Source organism: Hippichthys cyanospilos, chromosome 10, assembly GCF_059441005.1.
Source record: "Hippichthys cyanospilos isolate Australia breed blue-spotted pipefish chromosome 10, RoL_Hcya_1.0, whole genome shotgun sequence".
NCBI classification, from domain to species: Eukaryota; Metazoa; Chordata; class Actinopteri; order Syngnathiformes; family Syngnathidae; genus Hippichthys; species Hippichthys cyanospilos.
Window position 1 is genome coordinate 386,108 of NC_142378.1, and position 22,033 is coordinate 408,140.

The window sequence follows — 22,033 nt, forward strand, 5'->3', positions numbered from 1 at the left end:
GCAGCAACTTGACAAATATATACGTATTGTAGTCACATACTAATGAGGGGGTTTGAAATCCTGGAAGTTTATCTATTTCAAAATTCAGTCACAGCGCCCCTGAAAGTTAAGTTTTTTCATGTATGTCCTCATGTAACAACCGAAAGAAGTATGTTAACCTTCAGTGTTCCTTTGTAAAAATGTAATACTTGAGCAACAATAATTACAGTAACCCCCATCACCAAAATGGTTTGTTCCAATAGTTTGAAGGAATAGGATGACGCTGATGTTTTTTTTTTTTTTCTCGCTCGGAAACGATCCAGGTTCAGCACCAAAGTCCTTCTTTTGATTTGGCATGAGAGCTGCACGGTTTGCGCGTGTATTCATATAAAAGCAATTAAAGCAAAGATCGACAACTTCAAGCTAACTGATCGGCTGCCCATGAGCCAAAAGTGTTATTTTTCGTTTGAAGTGGGATTTGAAATTTTCTTGGACTATACAAAACGGTTAAAGTTATCTTGCTTGGCCTAACAAAAACTCATTTGCTACAACTGTTTGCCCTGACAATGGTACAATAAAAAAAAATTATTGCAAAAGTCAAATAGAAATATTTTGAAATAACACAATTTAATTTTTACTCCTGCTAGTGACATTATATAGCTGCTGTATATAGAATGATGTTTTTTGGCCAGTTGGTAGCCACAAAACAACAGGGTGCGCATGCCATACCGCGTATAACCACCGGGGGCGCTGTTGGCGCGTTTAAACTGTCCTGGCTCATCAATCCGGGGACGAGGGGAAAAAGTTTTCCATGTCGAGATGGAGCCGCTTGAGGGCTGAGCCTTGTGGACTGTCTGCCGGGGAGACTTGAAGAGAGAGAAGGGGGAGGAGGAGGAGGAGGAGGAGGAGGAGGAGGAGACGCGTGAAGATATAACAAGAGCGTCTGTCGATGTGCGCTTCATTTCTCAATAGAGCTGCAAAGTGGCGCTTGGCTGCCATTCAATTTATTGTCGACGGCGCTAAAAACTTCTGACTTTGCAACTTTTCTTTTTTTTTAAACTTTTATCTTTGTGCACTTTTCTCCCGAACGAACTGACAGTTTTGCCTCACGCCTGCTGGATTCGGAGCCAGAACGATCGGAATTGTCCAATGCAAAAGTATACGTATGAGAAAGCCATGGCACAAGAGACAAGAAACGGAGGAAACTCCACGTTAAACAACAACAACAACGGTGTCGACAACAGCAAGAGGAAGCTTCTTGTTGCATTGGACATCTTCTGTCTTCTACTCGGTGAGTGCATTTCGCTATTAGACGTTTTTCAATGGAATTGATTACGTTTTCTATTTTTGATATTGCGTTGACACTCGCTTTTGTGCTTCGCAACGGCCGTCAATCAAAAAGCTTATCGTTTCTCAAAGTATTGCCGGTTATCTACAAATTGAATGTGCCGAACCGTCTTATCGTGCAGCTCCAGTGTAGCGGAACTTCAAAAGTGCCCTGCGAAATCTTTGTCTTTTTATTTTATTAACTGCTGTCAACGCGTCTGAGCGCTCACTCATCATCAGATCATGCGTCTTTCCTTGCCACAGTGTGTCCCGTGCATGGGACTTTGGTGTTTTGATGTGTTGTGACCTGCACCGGTACCCCCACCCCCTTAAAAAAAAAGAAAAAGATCCAAAAGTGGCCATTTCAGCCAGAACCGTCCATGAAGAGGAACATATTGTAGAATGATGGTGATGCCGAGTGTCTGCCGAGTTTGTAGGATTGCTTCGGCTTTCTTTTCTTTGATTGACGATGGAATAGGGCTCAGCACACCTGACTCACAACCGAGCGCTGTCTGGCTTGAATTTCACCACTGGCCCATGTGTGTAAAAATTTGACTTCAAATTAGACTTCATCCCACATTCTAAACACATGCTTATGATTTGAAAAACTCGAGTTTTCCATTGGTGGGAATGTTCTTGTTAACGGACGTTATCTATTTGCCCTGTGATTGGCTGATGACTAAACCAGCATGTACCAGGTTTTGGGATATCATTACCGCGCAAGTGTTACGCGTATTCTTCTTGGCTTGTCAAAAAGCACTCTTAGCTTCAAAATGTAATGTTCCTGCCACGCCATTAAAAAGCATTCAGTTAGATTTGCTGATATGTGCAGAAATCCTGTTAAAAAAATCTCAAGAGTCGAGTGTTTAATTGCCTTTATCCTACACAAGGAAATTCTTATTCTGCTCACTTCCCCGAGCGGACTACGTTCTACAACCGAGCAAATAATAAAGTAGGCAATAAAACGGTAATAGAGCAATAAGGGCAGTCCTACAATAGGCATAACTGTAGCAAATTACAGCTTGAGTAAACTATGGAGTAGACAAGCAACATGTCTACAAAAAGGCGAGGAAAGCTGCTAAATACTGTATTTAGCAGCTTTCCTCGCCTTTTTGTAGACCTGTAGCTTGTCTAATCTTGTTTAATCAAGCTGTAATTTGCTACAGTATGCTTTTGTAGGATCTTATTCGCTAGTATTAGGTGAAGTATGATTTTTCAGGCGACTTCTTATTGGCTTGTCCTTCACCTGTTGTCAGAAGGCCCCCCCCCCCCCCCCCTTTCCCCTTCCCCCCTTCCCGCACGGCCCTGCGGCCAATAATTGCTTAAGCATGCGTTGCGGCACGAGGGGAATGCATCCCCGATCCGTCCGAAAGAGCAGGTGCGAGTCCAGAGCGGGAGACTACGGAAAAAGCATGTCGCCGCCAAACATGTGACGCGGGCCGCCGAGATGTTACACATTTGTTTTTACTGCCGTCTGAGAAGCTCGCAAAGTTTTTCCGAGAACTTTTGAAGTGTTTCGTCTGCCCTCGTGTGCGCGCGTGAAACAAATTTCCTGGCTAAACCGACTTCCTCAACTTGTAAAGACTAAAGAACACACGCGTCTTCGCGCTTGCCTGTGCGTTTAGAGGACCTTCCAAAAAGAAATGACCTCGTTTCATAGTCAACGCAGTAAAAGCCAATTCTTGCTCGAATGATGTCAAATTATTGGAAAACTAACGACGCTTAGTGCCGCTGACTGCAATGTTAGTTTAAGGCAGGAGTGTCAAACTCTTTTTGTTTTCTTTTCTTCCGGGCCACGTCACGTTGCGATTGAATTAAAAAAAAAAAAAAACTGTTCAAATGTTTTTAAAAACAGGAATCGGTAACAAAATAAACCATGCAGGGTATCAATGTTTTGATCTGGTTGTTAAACTTATTCTTGTCGTAATTGTGGTTTTCTTTATAAATTTAGGGTCACTTAATAAAACATAAATAATACATAAACATAAACAAAAATAAATCATTGATTTAATTCTTAATAAATATTTGTCCCCAAAAATAATCAACTTAAAGTGTCCTCTTTTGGGATCATTTTAGAGACGTGTTCACAAAAAAATCATTAACTTGACAGGTAACGAGAGGTGGCATACACTTTATATTATATTTTCCTGAAACACGTCATTCATTCAATAATTATTTTGAAAGGATTTTTGCGAGTTTGTTTGTTTTATTTCAAATCTGGAGTGCCCGCTGAAGTTCCTTCAAGTCCCCCCAATGGTACAAGTACCCCCATTTGAGAACCACTCGTGTGGACAATGTGTCATTTTAGTATTTTAGACACCGCACATCGTTTACTTTCACGGCCACATAAAACAATGTGACATTTGGTGACATTTTGTTGTAATGATTGGCTTTGTTGTGTTATACTAGAACAGCGTCAAATGGGAGTGTAGGTTGAAATAACTACAAATAAACTAAAGAAAAGAAGATTTGATCTCATGCTTTTGCACGCTAACACGACAGACTCGCGGCTACTTTTCTTTTGTCATGTTAAACACGATCTGGCTGTCTTGTGTTGATTGGTTGGCCCATTTTTTTGGCTGTGGGGCTTTAAACAAAGGTGGGCTGAGGGACAAGGAATGTGGGTGTGTGAAGGGCTTCGGATTGTCCCGTTTGCGTGCTGGAGATTGAAAAGGCGCACGCCTAGACGCATAGCGTTTTTGTCCGTCGGCCAGCGGGCACACGCGCACAAACACACACGCTTTCGCACAAAATACACACTTTTTTAATGTCTACCAGCAACACGACCTCAGGCAAAAAGAACATCACACCCGCTAAAGCCTTTTTTTTTTTTTGCTTAACATGCTAATCAAAGCTGCTAATGATGCATAAACACAGCAGGATGGACACACGCATACACACGCACGCACACATTCACAGACTCACTCACACAAGAGAATCTGGCTTTGCCATCTTCCATTCAGTTCTTTCTTTAGGTTTGCTTTTTTTTTTTTTGCTATTATGATCGGGTTGGGGTTTGGCTCTGCAATTACACAAACGCAAGACCGCCAGTTGCAATATTGCATTGTTAAGCTTGTCGGAACGCAGGGACAATTGTTCTTTTTCCCATGGGGGGGGGGGTCTAAAATTAGTCATGGTTGCATTTTCCATGATGCAAAAGCAAAGTTAGAGCACACTGTTATGGATGCAAAAAAAAGAAAAAGAAAGGATATAAACTTGTTACCTCCACCAAGGAAGTCGATTAGGTTTTAATGCAGACCTAAATAAATGGGCGGATCTCGTTTTTTCCTCACCTTGACATGATCCTCTCCGTTTTGGTTATATTCCTGCGTGTGAACAAGGATGGACTCGGATGTTGGTTCAGTCTGCTCGCTTCTTTTATAGAAATAATGCCGTAAAAACCTCAACTAACATGACGTCCGCCCTCTAGCTCGTAAGTAAGAATACAGCCAATATAAAATGCGCATTTGTGCGTCAAAACCGGCCTGTGGCGGTCAAAACAGTCTTTCTCGAATGGTCTCAAAAAAAAAAAAAAAATCAAAGTTACTGTTTATAGGATGCACCCATACATTTTGGGGGGGAAAGTTCATCATATTTGAGGAATTATGGTACTACATACAATAAAAATATCCCTCAGGCACCAAATGAGTTCATATAAAAAAAAATTCACATTCGTCCACATGCGTGTCTGTATTTCAGTGCCGATCCGAATTAGAATGTTTTGAGGCGTCTGCACGCCGACAATCTCAAGTCAACGTCGGGCCGAGGGTTGCTCGATAGATCAAAACACGAGCCGCGGTAACCCTCGGCCAAAAGGCAGAGTGATATACGGGGAAATTAGTAAGTGCAGTTCAGCCTTTTAACCCTGAGGAATGGGCTCCCCAAGCCTCCCCCGGGACGCTAAGCTAATACGTCCCGCACGCCCCACCCGCCCCACCGTTAGCTGCCGGAGCGCCGCAAGTATTCACGCGGTGCCGCTCATTAAATCCGGTCGCCTCGAACCTCTCGGCCACTTCAATCCTCAGCTGGGCTCTGCAAATATTTCCTGTAAATTCTCAAATTCTTCATCCGTCGGCCGCGGCGGGACCAAAGCGCTCTTGATGTGACATCTGGTGTCGTTTTGGAAGCCAAGCGGAGGGCCAAGCGCGGGGCCAAGCGCAGGCGGCGGCGTACTGCAGAGTGGCTTGTTCGGCCTCGTACGTCACAGTTAAGAGTTTCAGAGAAGCGGCTCGGCGGAACGCAGTTACGAGCTGATAAGCCACCATCAGTTCCACACTTGGAGGTTAGCTTAACCTTTTTGCATGATTTGTTTATGGCTTTGAGCGTGTGGAGCGGAAGAAGGCCACGGACGTGTTTCATTCGGTTGAAAGTTGGAGTGGCTTGATAGAGCGCACCGCACAAGCTCCATTTTAGCTTCGGTTTACGTCACAGGTGTCCAAACTGTGGCTCGGGGGGCCATACGCGGACCCCTATCCGTTACTCGGCGACCTGTGGAATAGACCAAATATTACGTCTGAAGAGTGCAAAGTGAGACAGGGTGTCATTAAATCATAGGCGCCACCAATCAAAAATCGGTTTGTCCCGTTGAGATTGCAAAGATACGTCTAAGCAACCCGCGTCCCTCTGCGGTTCGGCAAAACTAATCTTGCTTGGTTCAGATGGAGTACGCGGACAGCGTAACAAGCGACGCATTTGATGTTTGCGCGACCGGGTGATAGGGCCACATCTATCGGACGCGTCCTGCGACGGGACACGGTACCAAACTCCTTGTGCGGTATTTTGATCACTTTTGCTTAATTTTCTTCTGCTAGTGTGATAACTAAGTGGTTGCGCCACGTTGAACTTTGACACGTTGTCATCGTTTGGGTGAAAATTCAGCTCCCTAGAGCCTTCTTTCAATGCTTTCCCTTTGATGTAAAGATCTAAGGATTGGACGAAATACCGCGCAGAGGTTAAGAAGGATGTTTCATGTGTATTTACATTCATTTGAAACACGCTTAAAAGCAAAGGAGCTGAAAGTGTAGGGAGGAAACAGACACACGTATTGACCACATGCCAACTTTGGGACATTTGCGGGAGGCGCGTCACCAAAATATTCCGCAGGCAGCAGTCGGCAGGATCAAAAATATGCGGCCGATGATATTTCCATCTGCCGGGAATTGCGGTGGGCGTGTTTACGTTGCGGTGTCCTATGACATGGTTGTGTCATACAGCAAATCAGCAGATGACAACATGGGCGGGAACGTGTGCCACGCCGTGTATTTTGTTACGTCCCCCATGCTGCGGTCTACGTGCGTGGTATTCCGCCATCGGCCGGTCTGTCGCCCCACCAAAATGTTTGAGCCCCTGGGGTGTGCGCGTCAGCCAAGGGCCGCTATTATAGGTGCGAGTGTGTGCATGTGTGTCCCGTGGGCTTTGCGGGCTTGCAGAACTGTCATTTGTTGTTGTCAGTCCCCAACTACTAGTCCGTGTGTCAATTTGATTTTTTTTTGTAAGGAGCAGAATCTGGGGAAGAATTGAAATAAAAAATATCTTATGCATTTTCCCGTGTCATCGTACACACGCCAAAGACAGCCCGCCTCTCACAATCAAACGAGTACCTCGGTTACAAAACATTTTTCCAGCCTCGGATAGCTACCTGTTTTTTAAACCATCTCAAATAGCATAAGGAGGCTATGCTTAGCTACGCGTAGCTTGACTAATCACAGATATCAACAACATTACATTGTCCTGTGATCAAGTTTATTTTCTAAATATGCTAATTAATCATTTAACAAAAAGAATATTACGCTCACGCCTGTTGCCAGCAATTAGCGACGGCGCCAAAGTTATCAACTCGGAGTGGCCAGCAGCACTAGATGCTAGTACCAATAGCAGCTAGCAGTACTCAACTGCTCCATATAGGCTGGCAATCGCTGCTAGCCTCTAACACGCTTGCACAGCTAGGAGCTTAGCTCTACACAAGTAGGTTTGTGAGAGCTGCCAGATTATGTTTCAAATATACGTCCATGACACAGTTGCCATTTCCACTAGTCGCTTCTTAACAAACCAGACTTACCAAAACGTGCTCTTTTAGCTAGCAACAATTGCTACAACAGGTTTAACGTTATCTCCTTTGATAAACCACATTTTCCCTTTTAAACTTTTCTTTTTGAGGGAGAAGTGTAAGACATTTGAAAAGAGGATGGAAACAAGGGCTTTTGTTATGGGGGGCGGGGGGGGGGGGGGCGTTATTGCATGAGCATTGTCATTGTTCCTGTGTGCTTTCCATCGGACAAGTTAACCCTTTTGATGTTCGCAGCGTCGTCTCTTATATTCTACACTCAGGCTTGTTTTTTTTTTTTTTTTAGCGCCTTGCTGACGTTCATTGTACAACTATAGTCTTTACGATCATTTATGATTACAGCCCTCCCAGGTAAACACACTCGCAAGGGCTTATTTAGATAAGTACGCAATTACACCTCAGCGCCTAACTGTAAACTTGTGTGTGTTTGCCTGTGTGTGTTTGAGTCTTTTTTATTGCCTTGGTGGGATGTTAGCTAACTCAGGATGTCGTTACTCTCACGGAAAATAAGGGCTGGGAAGCTTTCTAGGTTTTTTTTTACACTTAATACAGCATGTGGGTTAGGGTTAGGGTTAGGGTTAGGGCTGGGGACATTAGGTCGTCACATTTGCTTGAAGTGAAATTTGAAAGAATATGATGTTTTGGAGTTTTACTGAGTTTGTGGTTTGGTGTTAGAAATGTTTTCCCCAAAAACTATTCACGCAGTTGAAGTCATACACTTGTCGTAATGTTGGATAGGAAATTATGGAGGCACGATGGACAAGTGGTTGGCGAGTCAGCCTCACAGTTCATAGATTTTGGATTCAAATCTCTTTAGGAGTACTCCCGCATTCCAAAAGCATGAATTTTAGCTCCATTAAAGCTCTAAATTGTCTTCGTAATCACGGCGGTGCCTTGTGGTACAAGTCACCAGACTTGCCTCAAGGTTTGCTAGCTTCACGCTAGCACATAGTGAAAAACACTCTTGAGGGGCTATCCAGTCGAATCGCCGTCGCCGTATTATAGGAGCAATGGCATTTTGAACACCAACAACGAATGTACAGATATGACAACAGTAGTCGTATATTCTTTATCCTCTCAAAAAGAAAAACACACGCGCTCAAAGTGCACAGATAGGCTTCTTCTTCACATATCATCATCTGATTTCAAATCTGTGCACTTTGAGTCTCTGTAGCGCAGCAGTTGTCGGCAGAGACCAAGCTGCGGTCCCGGCTGCAAGCTTGTGGTGCACCATGCTGTCCCGGCACGGGCCTCCCTGCTGCTACACAGTCCTCTCTTGTCTGTCACTTTCTCTTACCGCACAGCCGGCTACAATCGTCTCTATGAGAGCGTGTGCGTGCGTGTGGATTTGGAGATGCGATGTTTGGGGTGCGGGGGGATGGGACTTTTCACTGTTTTCCTGAGGACAATAGGCCTTTTGATGCATCTGGGAGCGCCTTTGTTTACCATAATGAGGATCAACGGGACTGTGGCAGACAGTTTTTTTTTTTTTTTTTAGGGGGGGGCAACAAGTGAATGAGGGCGAAGCACTCGTGGCCACTTGATGATCTATCAATAGTTTATTGGCACACCAAGCCGCATTGTTAGCCAAGCCGCATTGTTAGCCGGCGGGTGTCTCGTATCGCTGACCCACTGGGCTTTGGGTAGCTCTTGGCTGCTCGTCGGCGCTGTGTCTTTATTGAAAAGTTGACCTTAACTTAAACTCGGCCTGTAGCAAGTAATGACATTCGAATAGACGGATTTTTCCAGATACATCTGCTTTACTTGAGTATATTTTTAATTAATGATTATTTGAACTCTTTTCGTGTCAAGCAGTATCAGAAAAGGAAACTTCGAGAGGGCCAGCACATTTAGCATTTTCACTCATTGCTCAAGGCCGACAGAATATGTTGTGCGTTGTCTGTCTAAATATGGGTGGTATCATACGAAAGATTGATTTCCATTCCTTACTTTGAATTGCATTTAGGCAATATCTGTGTTGTATGTGTGGAAACACTGCCATCCGACGGTCACATTTATCACTGCAGTGCTCAATCGGCTTACATAAGGTAAGCGTTAGTCAAGGGTGTCGGCTACTCTCCATAAAAAAAACGTATTTGACCAGAATTTTATTATTTATTATTGTTATTACTATTTTAAAAGATCTCGTCCATGGCAGCGAAAGAGTTCATTTCCAACACATTATTCAAAAATAGGACATCCACAGGTCTTGAAGTTCGGGTACTTTAGCCACTTCCGGTTATCGTCACTGAGCTTCATCCCGTTTACATACAAAGAACCGTCACGCGCGTCGTTCGCGCCGGGGCTCCGATTTGACACCCGTTGCCCCCCGACGATCGAGGTGACGAGGAGCACACGAGGGCCGACGGAAGACAAGAAAGGGAAAGAATGTCCCCGGCGTGGCCTTTCAAAGACGAGCCCGGCCCTTCTCTGTGTTAGCAGACTTTTGTCCCTTGGGGCGCCGCTGCCATTATGGCATCAAGGGCGCAACGCCCAGTCATCCAGTCGACGACCCGGCCCACTGGCCCCATGCGGCCCCCCTCAACATGACCCCCTCGGGCGCCGCTCAGATTTCCCCCTCGCTCGCGCAAACAGCCGAGCGCTAGGCCCGCCCTTTCAAACAGCGCCGCGGCCCATCGTTGAGATGACCTTTTTTTTAACATCCCCGTTGCCTATATATAATGTACGTAATTCGTATTGTGTATAATCGTCATTATATGTAATCAGTATTTTTTTTTTTTCAGTATTGAACCCCCCCAAAAAAAAAAAATCCAGACTAGTCGGGCCCTTGTCCATAGACCCTCCTTTTTTCTATGCAATCTATATAATCAATATTATATGCAAACAGTAATTGGTCTTTTTTTTTGCCAAAAATCAGCAACAACCTAAAAACAAGTCATATTGGTCTGGCCCTAGTCCAGAGACCCTCCTGTTTTTATAAAAACAAGAATGAGCCCATTTTTTAATCATTTCTGTAGAGACTGTCCTCACATATGACTTTCAGAACAGGGATCGACATTCACTCCGTACGGGCTGACCTCAGCCACCGAGCCTCCGCACCGGGTGAGTGCGTGTGCTGACTTTTCACGTGCGACACACATCGGGAAACAAAAGCCTGGATTTATACCGGGTGAAGTGACGCCAGACAAATGTAGTTCCCAAGTGGCACAATTGGAAAATGGTGGCACCATTGTATTATGTGTTATGTTCTGAGATGATTTTTGCGCAGTTTGGATTTCATGACTACAAACGCAAGCATATGGGATATGCGTCACGTTTATGGAGACATTTAAAAAAAAAACATCGGATATAGACACTAAGTCCAAATTGGCAACTTGGACCTGCGGAGTCAATCCAGCCAAGGAAGCGTAGAACCTGAATGGAGAGTCACTCATACAGTACGTGTTGATTATACCGCGGGCGGACCACAATGAATGCGCGCAAATAAGGCCCGGGGTTTGTTTGCAACAAGCCGGGTTTGTGTATTTGGACTGCGGGAGACTTTAGCGGCCAGCGTCTGAAAAATCTTGGCCGGCCGGCCGGCCAAGCCACAGTCGTCCGCTCCTGACGCCCGCGCCGGCCCACACAGACACAAGATGCAGGCTTAGCGACAGTGGAATTCCAGAGCCTCGGTTTTGTGTGTCACCTCCCTCACCCTTGGCCTTCGGGGGTCGTGCTCACTTGCACTTCTCAATAAATCCTCCTCTGTACTTTTTGACTTTGTTTGAAGTAAACGAGTTCAATCCGGACTTCCGCTCGGGCCAGAAACACAATGTGATGCTTGGAAACAATTTGAAAAAGAAAAAATCTGTTTTTAGATTTTTATACAGATGAGACATGAAACGGGCATGCTAATTGCACATTTTTCTCAACATTTCACCCTTGAGATGATCAAAATTGCATGAATTATCTTTAGCAAGACTTGTCATTGCACCCCTCCAGAGTTTTGTGGCAACTTTTTTGTGCACTCACAATTCATACGGTGTGGTGAGAGGTGCGTGCAGCTCCCAAATATGTCCTTACTATCACCTAGGTCTGTCCTTATAGAATATCTTTTCAATGTATTACTAGGAAGATAAATTAATCTGATACAATGTAATTTTTAATGAAAGTGTATTACAAATCATGTTAGCTGATGTTAGCTTAAGAGAAAAATGAGATCGTGTCGTGCGTGACCAGAGTCAAGTGACAACAAAGGTAAGGTGGAACAGTCAGCGGGGATTTGCCGGCGATCCGCTCACAGCTAATCCCATTGTGTGCAAAGGTGTTGCGGGACCAGGCGGGACGATAATTGTAATAATTGTTGTTATTAATAGAGTTTCTAATGTTTAATGCATAAATGACCTTTTTTATAAAATGTCTGGCTGCATTTGAATGCACCTTATGTCAGCAGCGACCAGAAATTTTGAAACGTCAACCTAAGTGGAGCATAACCAGAGCTCCAAGAAAAAAACTTTCAAATAAAATCCTAAGGAGGCTAACGCATTGACGCTCACGTATACGATATGGGCCCCGAGGACTTTTGAGCCTTTTCCTTCAGCGTCGACTCAGTCCGTGTTGCATTGAGGACGTGGAGAGGGGAGACTTTGAATTACTGGAAGTATGTCGGCTTTCCTCGAGGGATGGGGATGGGCCTGGAGGTAACGCATCTGTTGCGCGCATAAGCTGGGCCACAATGACTGGCAAAACCTACACACGCATACGTCTCACGTTTTAGTCAGGAAGTATAGGAATAAAAGGGTTTGTGTGTTTCTTTGGCTTTTTCCTTTGGTGGAGCAGTTCCTCGAAAGATTGTGGAATTAGAAATTCATTGAAGATCCCACACATTGTGTAAATCATTTTATCCATTATAAATGCATCTGTGGTGGCATTATGGAGATAAAAATGCTTTGTTTCATTGATTATTCTATTGATTGGTTTACTGATCAATTTCTTTTAGTATTAAATTGTAATACAAAACCATTTTTCTCGTTCAGATTTGTTTAATTGTTCTTTATTTTGTACTGTTTTTAGTGATAAAAAAACAACTACTAAAAAATGATGTGAATGGGAATAACGACTCCATTATTTATATTGTTGTCGAATTATTTAATAATTGATTGGTTGTTGATGAATTGATTCATTTTGACAGCTTGCCATGTTTTTAGGATTTAGCCTACAAGTATATTCAAACTTATATGCAAATACTTTTTGCACTACTTACTTACAAAACATTGTTTTGTTTTGTTTTTTTTACTTATCTGGGCTTTTTTTATGTCATTTTTTTTAACCAACGCCGCCTCGTGACAACAATCCAAAAACTTCCCGGACAACGAAGGGAGAACGATGAAGTTCAGCGACCTCCGCCCCTCGCTAACCTTTCACCCGATTGTTCTTTTCCCGCCTGGTCCTTTCTCGGCACAGGTCACACGTCCCGTTTTGCAAGACGGGACAAGGAAATCCTCCGTTAAGGGCAAACCACAATACGGCTTCTTCCGCTCGACTCCGCCCCCCCCACCGCCCCGACTCACCTCTCGCGCCGGCTGACGTTCACCGACGCTTACTATAATCGGGATATATCGTTCTAATTCTGCTCCCGAAAGCCGCCAAAGCCTATTAAAATGTGAATAGCGGGCCCAGAAGGCTGCTGCTAAGAGCTGAAGACTTTCCCTACTCCGCATGGATTTTAGCAACGTGTCAAAAGGGGAGTCCAAAACCCGAATGAGACCAGCGAGCGTTTGCGATTTTTGGAGGAAGCGCAGTGGGTTTGGCAGAATAGCAGCAAAAACCTTTCGGACGAACTTGGGGTTCCATTTGATTCTTTTGCCTCTACCGTAGATGCGCCGCCGGATTACGACTAAGACTATTATGATGTCATATTGTGAAAAATCTTAATCATGTATATGAGTCAGATTCAAGGGCTGAATTCTTGAAACTTGTTGACTTTGTATTCATTCAACTCGCCACTTTGCAGGTCTTACAAGTCAAGTTACAAGTTAAAAAGTATATAGAAAACCTAATATTCATATCAAAGGTTTGTTTGAGAGAAAGATAAAGTAATTAAGAGCAAAACTAGCATTAGCCAATGCTAAAATGCTAGGAAGCACGTCTCACAAAGGGAGAGCTAAAGATGATTACGTTTCGTTTCCAAGATTATGTTTTCGATCGAATCGGACTTGAACGAGATCAGCGAAACAACTTCAACCTCTTTGTCAATCCCAAAGAGACGTAAGCTACGTTCATTTCCCAGTTAAGCTAACAATTACAGTAGCTGTTGTTAGAATGTATGGCATGACTTGATTTAGGGCTCATTTGCCGGACTCGTTTGATTCTTTCCATAATGAAATGGGACTTCCTTGATAATTCAACATTCAAGATACTTATGACGTACACAGAGAGGATTTTGGCTGTTTACACACACACAGAACGGAATCAAGTTGAAATGAACCGTCCCGCTTGGTGGCAACCGACTAGAGCACACTTATATACCCTATTCTTGTTTTCGTTATGCCCGCGGGATAAACAATTTGAGACGTGGAAGTTTGCCACTTTGCTAATCTGACCAAAATTAACTCCAAAGCCAATCAAACTGGCACTGGCTATGTAATCTGCCTCGCACAAGCTTTCAGACGTCAAGTAAACAAACATGAGCTCTTGCGTACGTTGAGGCACAATAGTTATACAGCTACGGATGTCCTTTTGTTTTTGAGGATCATCGCGTGATGTTTTGAGATCACACGTTTTATTGTATCGGCAAAGGCTAAAAAGTGGTTTTGGCAACTCTGGCTCTACTTTCCCGTTTGTCAGGGTGTTGTAGTTGTCACTAATTACAAAAAAGAAGTACTATTACAGGCGGAACCAACAATGAATCGCGCCGCAAACGGGGAAAAGCGTAATCTCCTTTTTTCAGCATGTGATTGGATTTTGAGTGGGTGGCAGTCACACGGGCTCAAAGACCCAGCCGTGACCCGTGCAAATAAACGCCACTTCAAGCGGCCGGAGAAATCCCGCCTTCCCTCACCCCTGGCTCTCTGCGTTGGAGCGACGGGGCAAGCCACGTCAAATGGTGCGCAGCGGTTTCCTCCAAGAGAGAAACGCATGCCCATATCTGATAAGACTAATAGAAGCGTTCCCCGACTGGACCCGCCACCCGCACTCCGTGTCTTTGCGTACTTTCCGAGCTTTTTTTTCAGGCTCCGTCATGAAGAATTATGGCGCCGTCAGAGGGAGGCCAGACCACAGCCGTAAGAGACCAAACCGTTTTCAAGATCGTTCACGCCCAGCAGAATCTCAAGTGTCACCAAAGACGAGCGAGGTTTTTAATTCACCGACGCACGGCGGGCTTTTGCCGACGGGGCGGCCCGACTCTTTCTCTTTCTCCCCTTTGCTCCAACATCCCTTTTGTTTTCAAAACTGCCTCCGGCACTCCCCTCATCGCTCTTCCACTCAATCCGGGTCAGCGGGTCTGAGAAGGTCACTCGGCTCTTTATCCCAAAAAAGGATGTCGTGTTTCTTCTTTCAGACGCAAGCGGAAGAAATTAAAAGGGGACGCAAAGACGCTGATTTACATATGAACCGATTTCGAAGAAGTATGGGGACAGCCTTGTAGCGTTTATAATCGACGCGTTTTAAAAATAGATTTAAATAGAGGTCAACCGAACCGCGACTGAGGTCTTGATGGAGTGAGATTTTTGGGGTCCTGCGGAAACAAAAGCCAGATCGTCGGTTACCGCTTCGACCACGGTAACTTTCTCAAGAAACGGTGCGAGTTGGTGGCGCGGATGACCTTGGCATCCTAGATACAAGAGAGTCTTTCATTCATTGTCGAAAGCTCGCTTTCACTTTCTATTCACTGAGTCAGCTAGCAGAGTTTCCCATGGCGCCCCCGCATCGCTAAGCATCGGTTTAGCGCGTGCGGCTTCGTTTCTCATGACTCTTAAGCCACTAACCTTCTTCGCCTTCTCAGAATTAGCATGAGAATCCCTCCCCCTCCCCAGGATCTCTACCCTCACACAACTGCACGGAAGAAAACGATTCAACTGGTGATGGGTGTTTACCCAGCGGTACCGGCTTTGCGCTGGGCATTAGCGCAACGCCCACTGGTGTTTTCGCTGCGTTTAAGGTATTAAAGTGCTGCCAAGTTCACTCGGGCATTAAGCTAAACGACTAACAAGAATATCCGACCCGCAGTCCCGCCGTTGCCTTTCTTCTCATAAGTCGCCATCAAAGTCCGGCCCAAGCCCACCAGTGGGAGGTGCCAAGGGCCCTAGCAATAAGCTCTGTTTGCACAGGTGCCCATCCCATCTGCTGCCCTTTGCACTGCTACGAGACGTAAGCAGTTGACCCCTAATGCTCAAGCGCTTGTAGATCAACGGGTCCGCTCCTTTGTTTCATGTACTCCCTGTAAAATACGCGTTATTATATGGATCATTATATGTGTTGCATTTTCACCAAATCGGGCCTCTGTCTCTAAATATGAAAATAGAGATGTTGAAATGTTGTTTTTCTTCACTTCATTGATATAAGATCATGCCAAAACATGTCAGGTAAAACCTCTTAGAAATGTTAAGATTTGAAAGCTTTTCATTTTGAATTTGAACATTTTTAAGTCTCTCGCTGTCTGATAAAGAGGAAAACAACAGTCAATACATAGTTAGCTCCAAAATGGATGACACGGCATGCATAGCCACTGTAACGCAGCTGCCATGAAATGTGGAGTTGTCAGGTTTGTCAATGTATAGTACTGTATTTTTATGAGGAAAAATCAGGTCAGAGATAGCTCAAAGTGTGTGCTCGAGGGTCACACCTGGTTTTTCAAATCTGAAACGGAACGCTGCCATAGTTTGCCCACTACTGATCCAGCTGTTTCATGGAAATGTTGTTTTCAACAGCAGCCGTAGAAAAAGAATCTTCCGGTTGATCCAGGCACCTGCTGCGGTGCCATTACTCTAACCGGTCGAGACCGCAATTGCCAACGTCATCTGGGCCAGGGCTCACTTTGAAAAAATGCGTAAAGCACCGCACGCACAAATAGAAGCGACATTAGCATTAAGTCAGTGGTCAGTCTGACACCTGAGGCAATACATTCCTGTCCCAAGTGGGAGCAGATGTCAAAGCACGGCATGCAAAGTGGCCATGCAAAGTTTTTTTCCCTCTCTCTCCGTTGAGGCATGGTTACTGGCACGCACGCGTTTGAGGACAGGCCCTCCGTAACCCAATCTCCGGGCTTTCTCGTCGGCGGCGAGACGAGCCCTGCGGTTCTCAGCCTCGTTAGGTGGGAACATGCGAGGGGGAGGGAAACCTCTCACTTTGACCCTAATCTCAACGACACGCAGAACGGTGCCCAGTGTCGGATGTCGGCGGCTCTCCGGGATGCCTCGGTGTCTTCGTCTCCCGTCTATTTATGTGTCGCGGCAGTGCCAAACATGCTCTCATGTGCAAAAATGTTCCACAGTTGGGTGGGCTTGGATTTGTTTGCCTTAATATGCGCTCGATTTAAAATTCCCTTACGTTTGAAGCCAAGGTTTGCGTGCCAAGGTTCGGGAGATTTGTGTTGTGATATCTTTTGTGGTATGTGAGGTCTTCGCCCATCCGTTTTCCGTAGCGTGTGTCCTCGGTACGGGTGAGCTGGAGTCTGTCTTAGCTGACTTTGGATCAGAGGACGGGGTACACCCTAGTATGCTCGCCGGTCACTCAGAGGTCAAATAAAGACAAAGAAGCGCAACCAAAACCTCAGCCACTGACGATTTAAGGCCTGAATGCGCCCATCCGACTTGGGCCGAATCAGGGCCCGGCTGTCGGCCGGCCAAGTGGGTAAGAACGATCGCGGTACACCGCAAACATACTGACTAAATCAGTACAAGTAAATCAGTAATACTCCTCCAAGATTAATTGTGGGAGCAAAATTGTCAAGGTTTTCCTCCGCTCACTGTTTATCAGCATTTGTCACTTTCTGTGTCTTTATTCACCAGCAAACAGCCAATCAGTGATCTGATTCAAAATTTTTAATCTGAAAAAAACGGCCCCTGGTGTACCAACGGTGTTTTTTGAACTAATCCCGCGGCAGAGACCGGCACCCGGGCTTTTCCCGACTCCCAACGTCGGATCGGTGTATCAAGGTCTACCGAGTTTACTTCGTAGCAATCCCTATTCCGATATCTCCGGACTTTGAGGCAGACACGCACAACTTCAGTCCATCATGCATATTTTCGCAACGTTCTGTTTGGCCTTTCAGTAAAATTTCCTAACTGGAATGTTACCCTGATTTCCCGCAACCTCAAACATTCAACTCTAAGACCGTGTACGGACCGGTTCTGTTGGGTTTAGTATAAATGTGCTTGTTTCCACTGTCAACAGTGTTATCTCTGTGTTAAACCACTTATCAGGTCCAACCAGCTACAATTTTCAACGATTTACTGTACCTCTGTAGACGACTGCTCAGAGAATTCAACTGGACTGCACTGGTTTTGGCTTTCGTGGCTTTTGTCTTCACCGGTGGACCTCCCTGTCCCTGTTTGTCTGTTTGCTCTTCCGGGGTGGCATGGATTTGGAAGGGGGTTTGGGGTCTCCCGCTAAAAGATAAACAGTTCGGTGTCGCTCTGTCATCAGACCAGCGAGAGAGTTTGCTGCGTAGACATCCCGTTAGCTCACACAAACACTTGCGGGACCTTTTTACTTGTTTTCCTTTCAGGTTACAGGTGAGTTTCTGTGCAGCAAGTGATGATTACCGATGGAGTTGTGTATGAGTGTGTCATTATCCATCCATCCCATCCATTTGTGTATGTGTGTGTGTGTGTGTGTGTGTAGCAATGCTGCCCAGCCTTGTTCTTCACCGTACATCAATTCGGCCGTACCAGAGGGGGTTTTACTGCGCTGACTCCAGCCTGACGTACCCGTACAAGAACAGCACCGTGCCCTCCTCGGTGCTCACTTCTGTTGGGTTGACACTGCCCGCGGTGTCTGTAAGTGGCCCAACCCCACAACGAGCGCCCTCCGCATTGGGGAACAATGGAAGGCAGAAACGGGGGCTCCTCGGAACGTTTGACCACCAATACAGTTTACGGGCGCAATATTGGTCACAGGTCATAGACGAGATCCTCCGGCCACCCACTTCTGCCGTATCCCATGAGCTCCTAGTGCCGGGGCGCTCCTTGTGCTTCCTCCTGTTGATGTCTGTGTCACTGACCTGGTGCTTTCTCTCTCTCTCTTTCTCCTCCTTTCTGTCTTGCTCTCCCTCTCTCTGTTTTGTAGCTAGCCTGCCTTTCCTGATCATTGAGACTAGCACCATAAAGCCGTACCAGCGCGGGTTTTACTGTTCGGACGAGTCCATCCGCTACCCCCAAAAAGAGGGCGACACCATTAGCGATGCCATGCTTTGCGGTGTTGGCATTCTTATTGCCATCATCTCTGTAAGTCGACATCAACGCATCCGTCTGTTTTCTTTTTTGATCCCCTCAATTAGTCATTAAATGACAGTAGCTCCACCCTGGTTTGGTATGCGGAGATGGGAACTTGAGACGTGGACTCGAGGCAACTGGAGTCACCGACTTGACGAGAACTAAAAGTCTTGACGGTTGACTTGAAGAGACAGTTACAGACTGCGCCTCACCCGATGCATGATGTTGGAAGTACATACCTGTACGTCGAGGTTCAATAAATTGACCGATGCTAAATTGTCTTCTTTATGAAGACCCGACTGGATTTGAGATTGAAAAACTTACAAGACTTTCTTGAATTTTAAGACCTGAGACTTGGACCTGTGTGACTTGATCCCATCTCTGCCAGGATGTTGCCACGCAGTCCAATTCTATAAATGTGCTTTACATGTCCTCCTCCTTCCATGCTTCCTCAATCATACTCCATCCACTTTGAAACATACAAGCTATTTCTTTTTAATTTGTTCTTCCAAGTCAGTGGTAGCGAGAAAGTTCCCTCCCCTCCCTCAAGCTGTGTGTGTGATCTTCAACCCAAAGGTTTTTTTGGAGTTCCTCGTCAAATCTTGTAACACATCCTCATCAGATAGTTCAGAAAACATTTTGAGTTATTCGTTTGACCCAAAAATAACCAACAAAACCACCAAAGATTTGGGTTGTTTTATGGGTCACTCATTTCTGTTGAATCAAAAGGCTGACCTGGAAACCAACCCTTTTTTGGTGTAGTTTTATTTTTAATCTTTCATTTATTCATGTACCTAAAAATAGAGTCAAGAGACTGACGTAATATTTTGGATCATTTACACGGTTCAAAAAGAATAACTCATAAAACGGATTCTCGCAAAGGTAGTATGGGTAACTTGCATGAACGTGTAAAAAACGAAAAACAAAACGGTCTCAAACAAGAGTGCTGGAAGCTAGCTGTAGATGTACAAACACGAGCTGAGATGTTGATGTTATTTTCCCTATACTGTATATTTCAATTATTAAAGCAATAACACTGCTGCAGTACTGTAGATGGTTCTTGCTCCAATGTAAAACTATCTTGCCTGGCTTTGGACTCGTTTTGGAGTCTTTTGTTGACGTTTTGGAGCAGCTGTCCGTCGAAAGACTAAGCTAATATTGCTAACGGCAATTAGCGTACGTTCTACTTGCGGTGCTGAGCCGTATCGGCGGCCCCTAATTTGAGCTCACCGATAGTGCCCTGCGGTTAAATATACTACAACCCAAAATGTTGAGTTGGTCCCTTTTTGACCCAAAGTGGGTTATTTTGGACCCAGCAGAGTATCTGCTGGTGCCCACATCGTGAACCGACTGGCAAATTTGTCCCGTCGCTCCAATACTTGCTGTTAGTCCAAGATAGCGTGAAGACCATTGGTGTTGCTCAACTCCTGTTCCACTAACTTTGTTGAGAGGCAAGGCAGAAAAGGGGGGCGTGTTGGGTCAAAACCAACGGTGGAAACATGCTATAATGACATGCGGTTGGTTTGTATGTGTCAATTAGTGGCACGTGGTCAGACTACTGTAGATGATCTTTGCAGCACAACCTCCCATCAAACGTTCCCAGACTGAGACACGCACATACTGCACACCGGTATGGCACTAGCTCAGCTTTTCTGCTTATTAAAACCAGGAGACGGTGTACTTGTGACAGTTTAGCCCGTTACATGTTCACGTGTGGGCAAAGCTGGCGTGTCTCGCGCAGCTGTGCCCCATTAGCGGCGTCTGCCGCCATGCCGACGGCGCTGCTCTAAGTCTATACGCCGCACGCTGCGAGGGAATTCCCTGCGGTTGCGTTGGACGCGAGTCCTCGCCGACGATCCCAGATAAACCCTTACAAAGATCCGTACGAAAACGAATACGTGAGAAGACAGAAGACCGAATGTTAATATTTGCCGTCCAAACAAACTCCTGAGAACCGCATCGGCCTATCGGGACCGCGATCTTCGTTTCACAGACAATAGCGCAAACGCACCGATAAAGCTCGCTGTTTGTTTGCTCTGGCTGCGAGCCTGCTCGCTGACCACCCGTCAGGCCCACGTGTTAATCGGCCCTAACGCACACTGTGCTAGAGCACACGGAGCATACGGCGCGTACTTGATAGAATGCCGGGCCTCGACGCGATGCTCTTGAAGTCAGATTGAAGTCTCGCGCCGGAGGACGCGGTTTCCAAAATGGCGAGCGGCCAGCTTTCGATCACACTTCCCTCGGGGCGTTATTGTGATTGACAGGCCCTGCGGCCGGCTAGTTTGAGCTTAAGACTCCTCAAAGTACAGACGGGGCTTTTTCACGAGGCCCTAGGCTACGCAAAACCAATTTGGTCGGAATACCGCAAGAATTGCGCGGGCGGGGGGGTTCATCCACCCCCAGCTAAGACCATTAGTACCATTTAAGCACCATCAAAGCCAGACCATTCATGGTGGAGATATTAACCCTAAACTTGAGGATGTTTGTACAGTAGTGCTTTTAACTGTAGGTACAGACGGCCTTTGTCCGTTTAGGCGAACCACACCTACAAACACACGTGAGGGCTTTCCTACTTCAACGGCCTTGGTTTCCTCCATCTCCATTAAACACTCGTTAATATTCACCCATCACATCCAAACTGCCTGAGGGAAAGGCAGGCCATGCTCATTGTGTCTTTATTTGTGTGTGTCTTTGTGTTATCGTCCCCGCTGTCAATTTGAGATAAGTTGTGTTTCTCGCATGAGTCCGTTGTCATAGCGCACGATCATCGCTATCGGCCGGGCTCCGAGTTCAACCGGTTCCTTCTTTGTAGATCGTCATCGGGGAATCCCACAGGATTCACCGGCTGCGCGAGGGGACTAAGTCCTTTGTGGGAAATCCTTATGTGGCGGCCTTCTACAAACAGGTTGGTCCTCCGATTCGACGCTTGACTGCGACTTTGCCGCCCTCTGTTAAAATGACGCACGGCGTCCCGCAGATAGGCGTGTTTATCTTCGGGTGCGCCATCAGCCAGTCGTTCACGGACATCGCCAAGGTGTCGGTGGGCCGAATGCGGCCCCACTTCCTGGACGTGTGCAAGCCGGATTTCGGCGCCATCAACTGCTCGCTGGGCTACATCACCGAGTACACCTGCAGCGGCAGGGAGAGCGACGTGCAAGAGGCTAGGTAGGCGGGGAACGTGGCCTGTGGGACACCTTTGGATTTTTAGTCACCCGATATATATTCGGATCATGTTGAACCCCTAACCCCTAATCTGTCCAATCTTTTGGCCTTTACGGCAAAGACA

The 22,033-nt window shown here is 45.8% G+C and overlaps 1 protein-coding gene across 2 annotated transcripts in view; it reads left to right on the plus strand.

Annotated features, from left to right (window-relative positions):
* Positions 1-900: 900 nt before the first annotated feature.
* Positions 901-22,033, plus strand: part of plpp3 (phospholipid phosphatase 3) — a 30,744-nt gene continuing 9,611 nt past the window's right edge. The window contains exons 1-4 of one of the 2 annotated variants that reach the window (XM_088425726.1): positions 901-1,270; positions 18,155-18,309; positions 21,560-21,652; positions 21,725-21,912. In XM_088425726.1, the coding sequence (XP_088281852.1) occupies positions 1,129-1,270; positions 18,155-18,309; positions 21,560-21,652; positions 21,725-21,912 (578 nt within the window). In that variant the 5' untranslated portion in view covers positions 901-1,128. Of the gene's footprint in view, positions 1,271-18,154; positions 18,310-18,598; positions 18,757-21,559; positions 21,653-21,724; positions 21,913-22,033 lie in introns of both variants that reach the window. The other variant, XM_088425725.1, reaches the window with a different exon arrangement.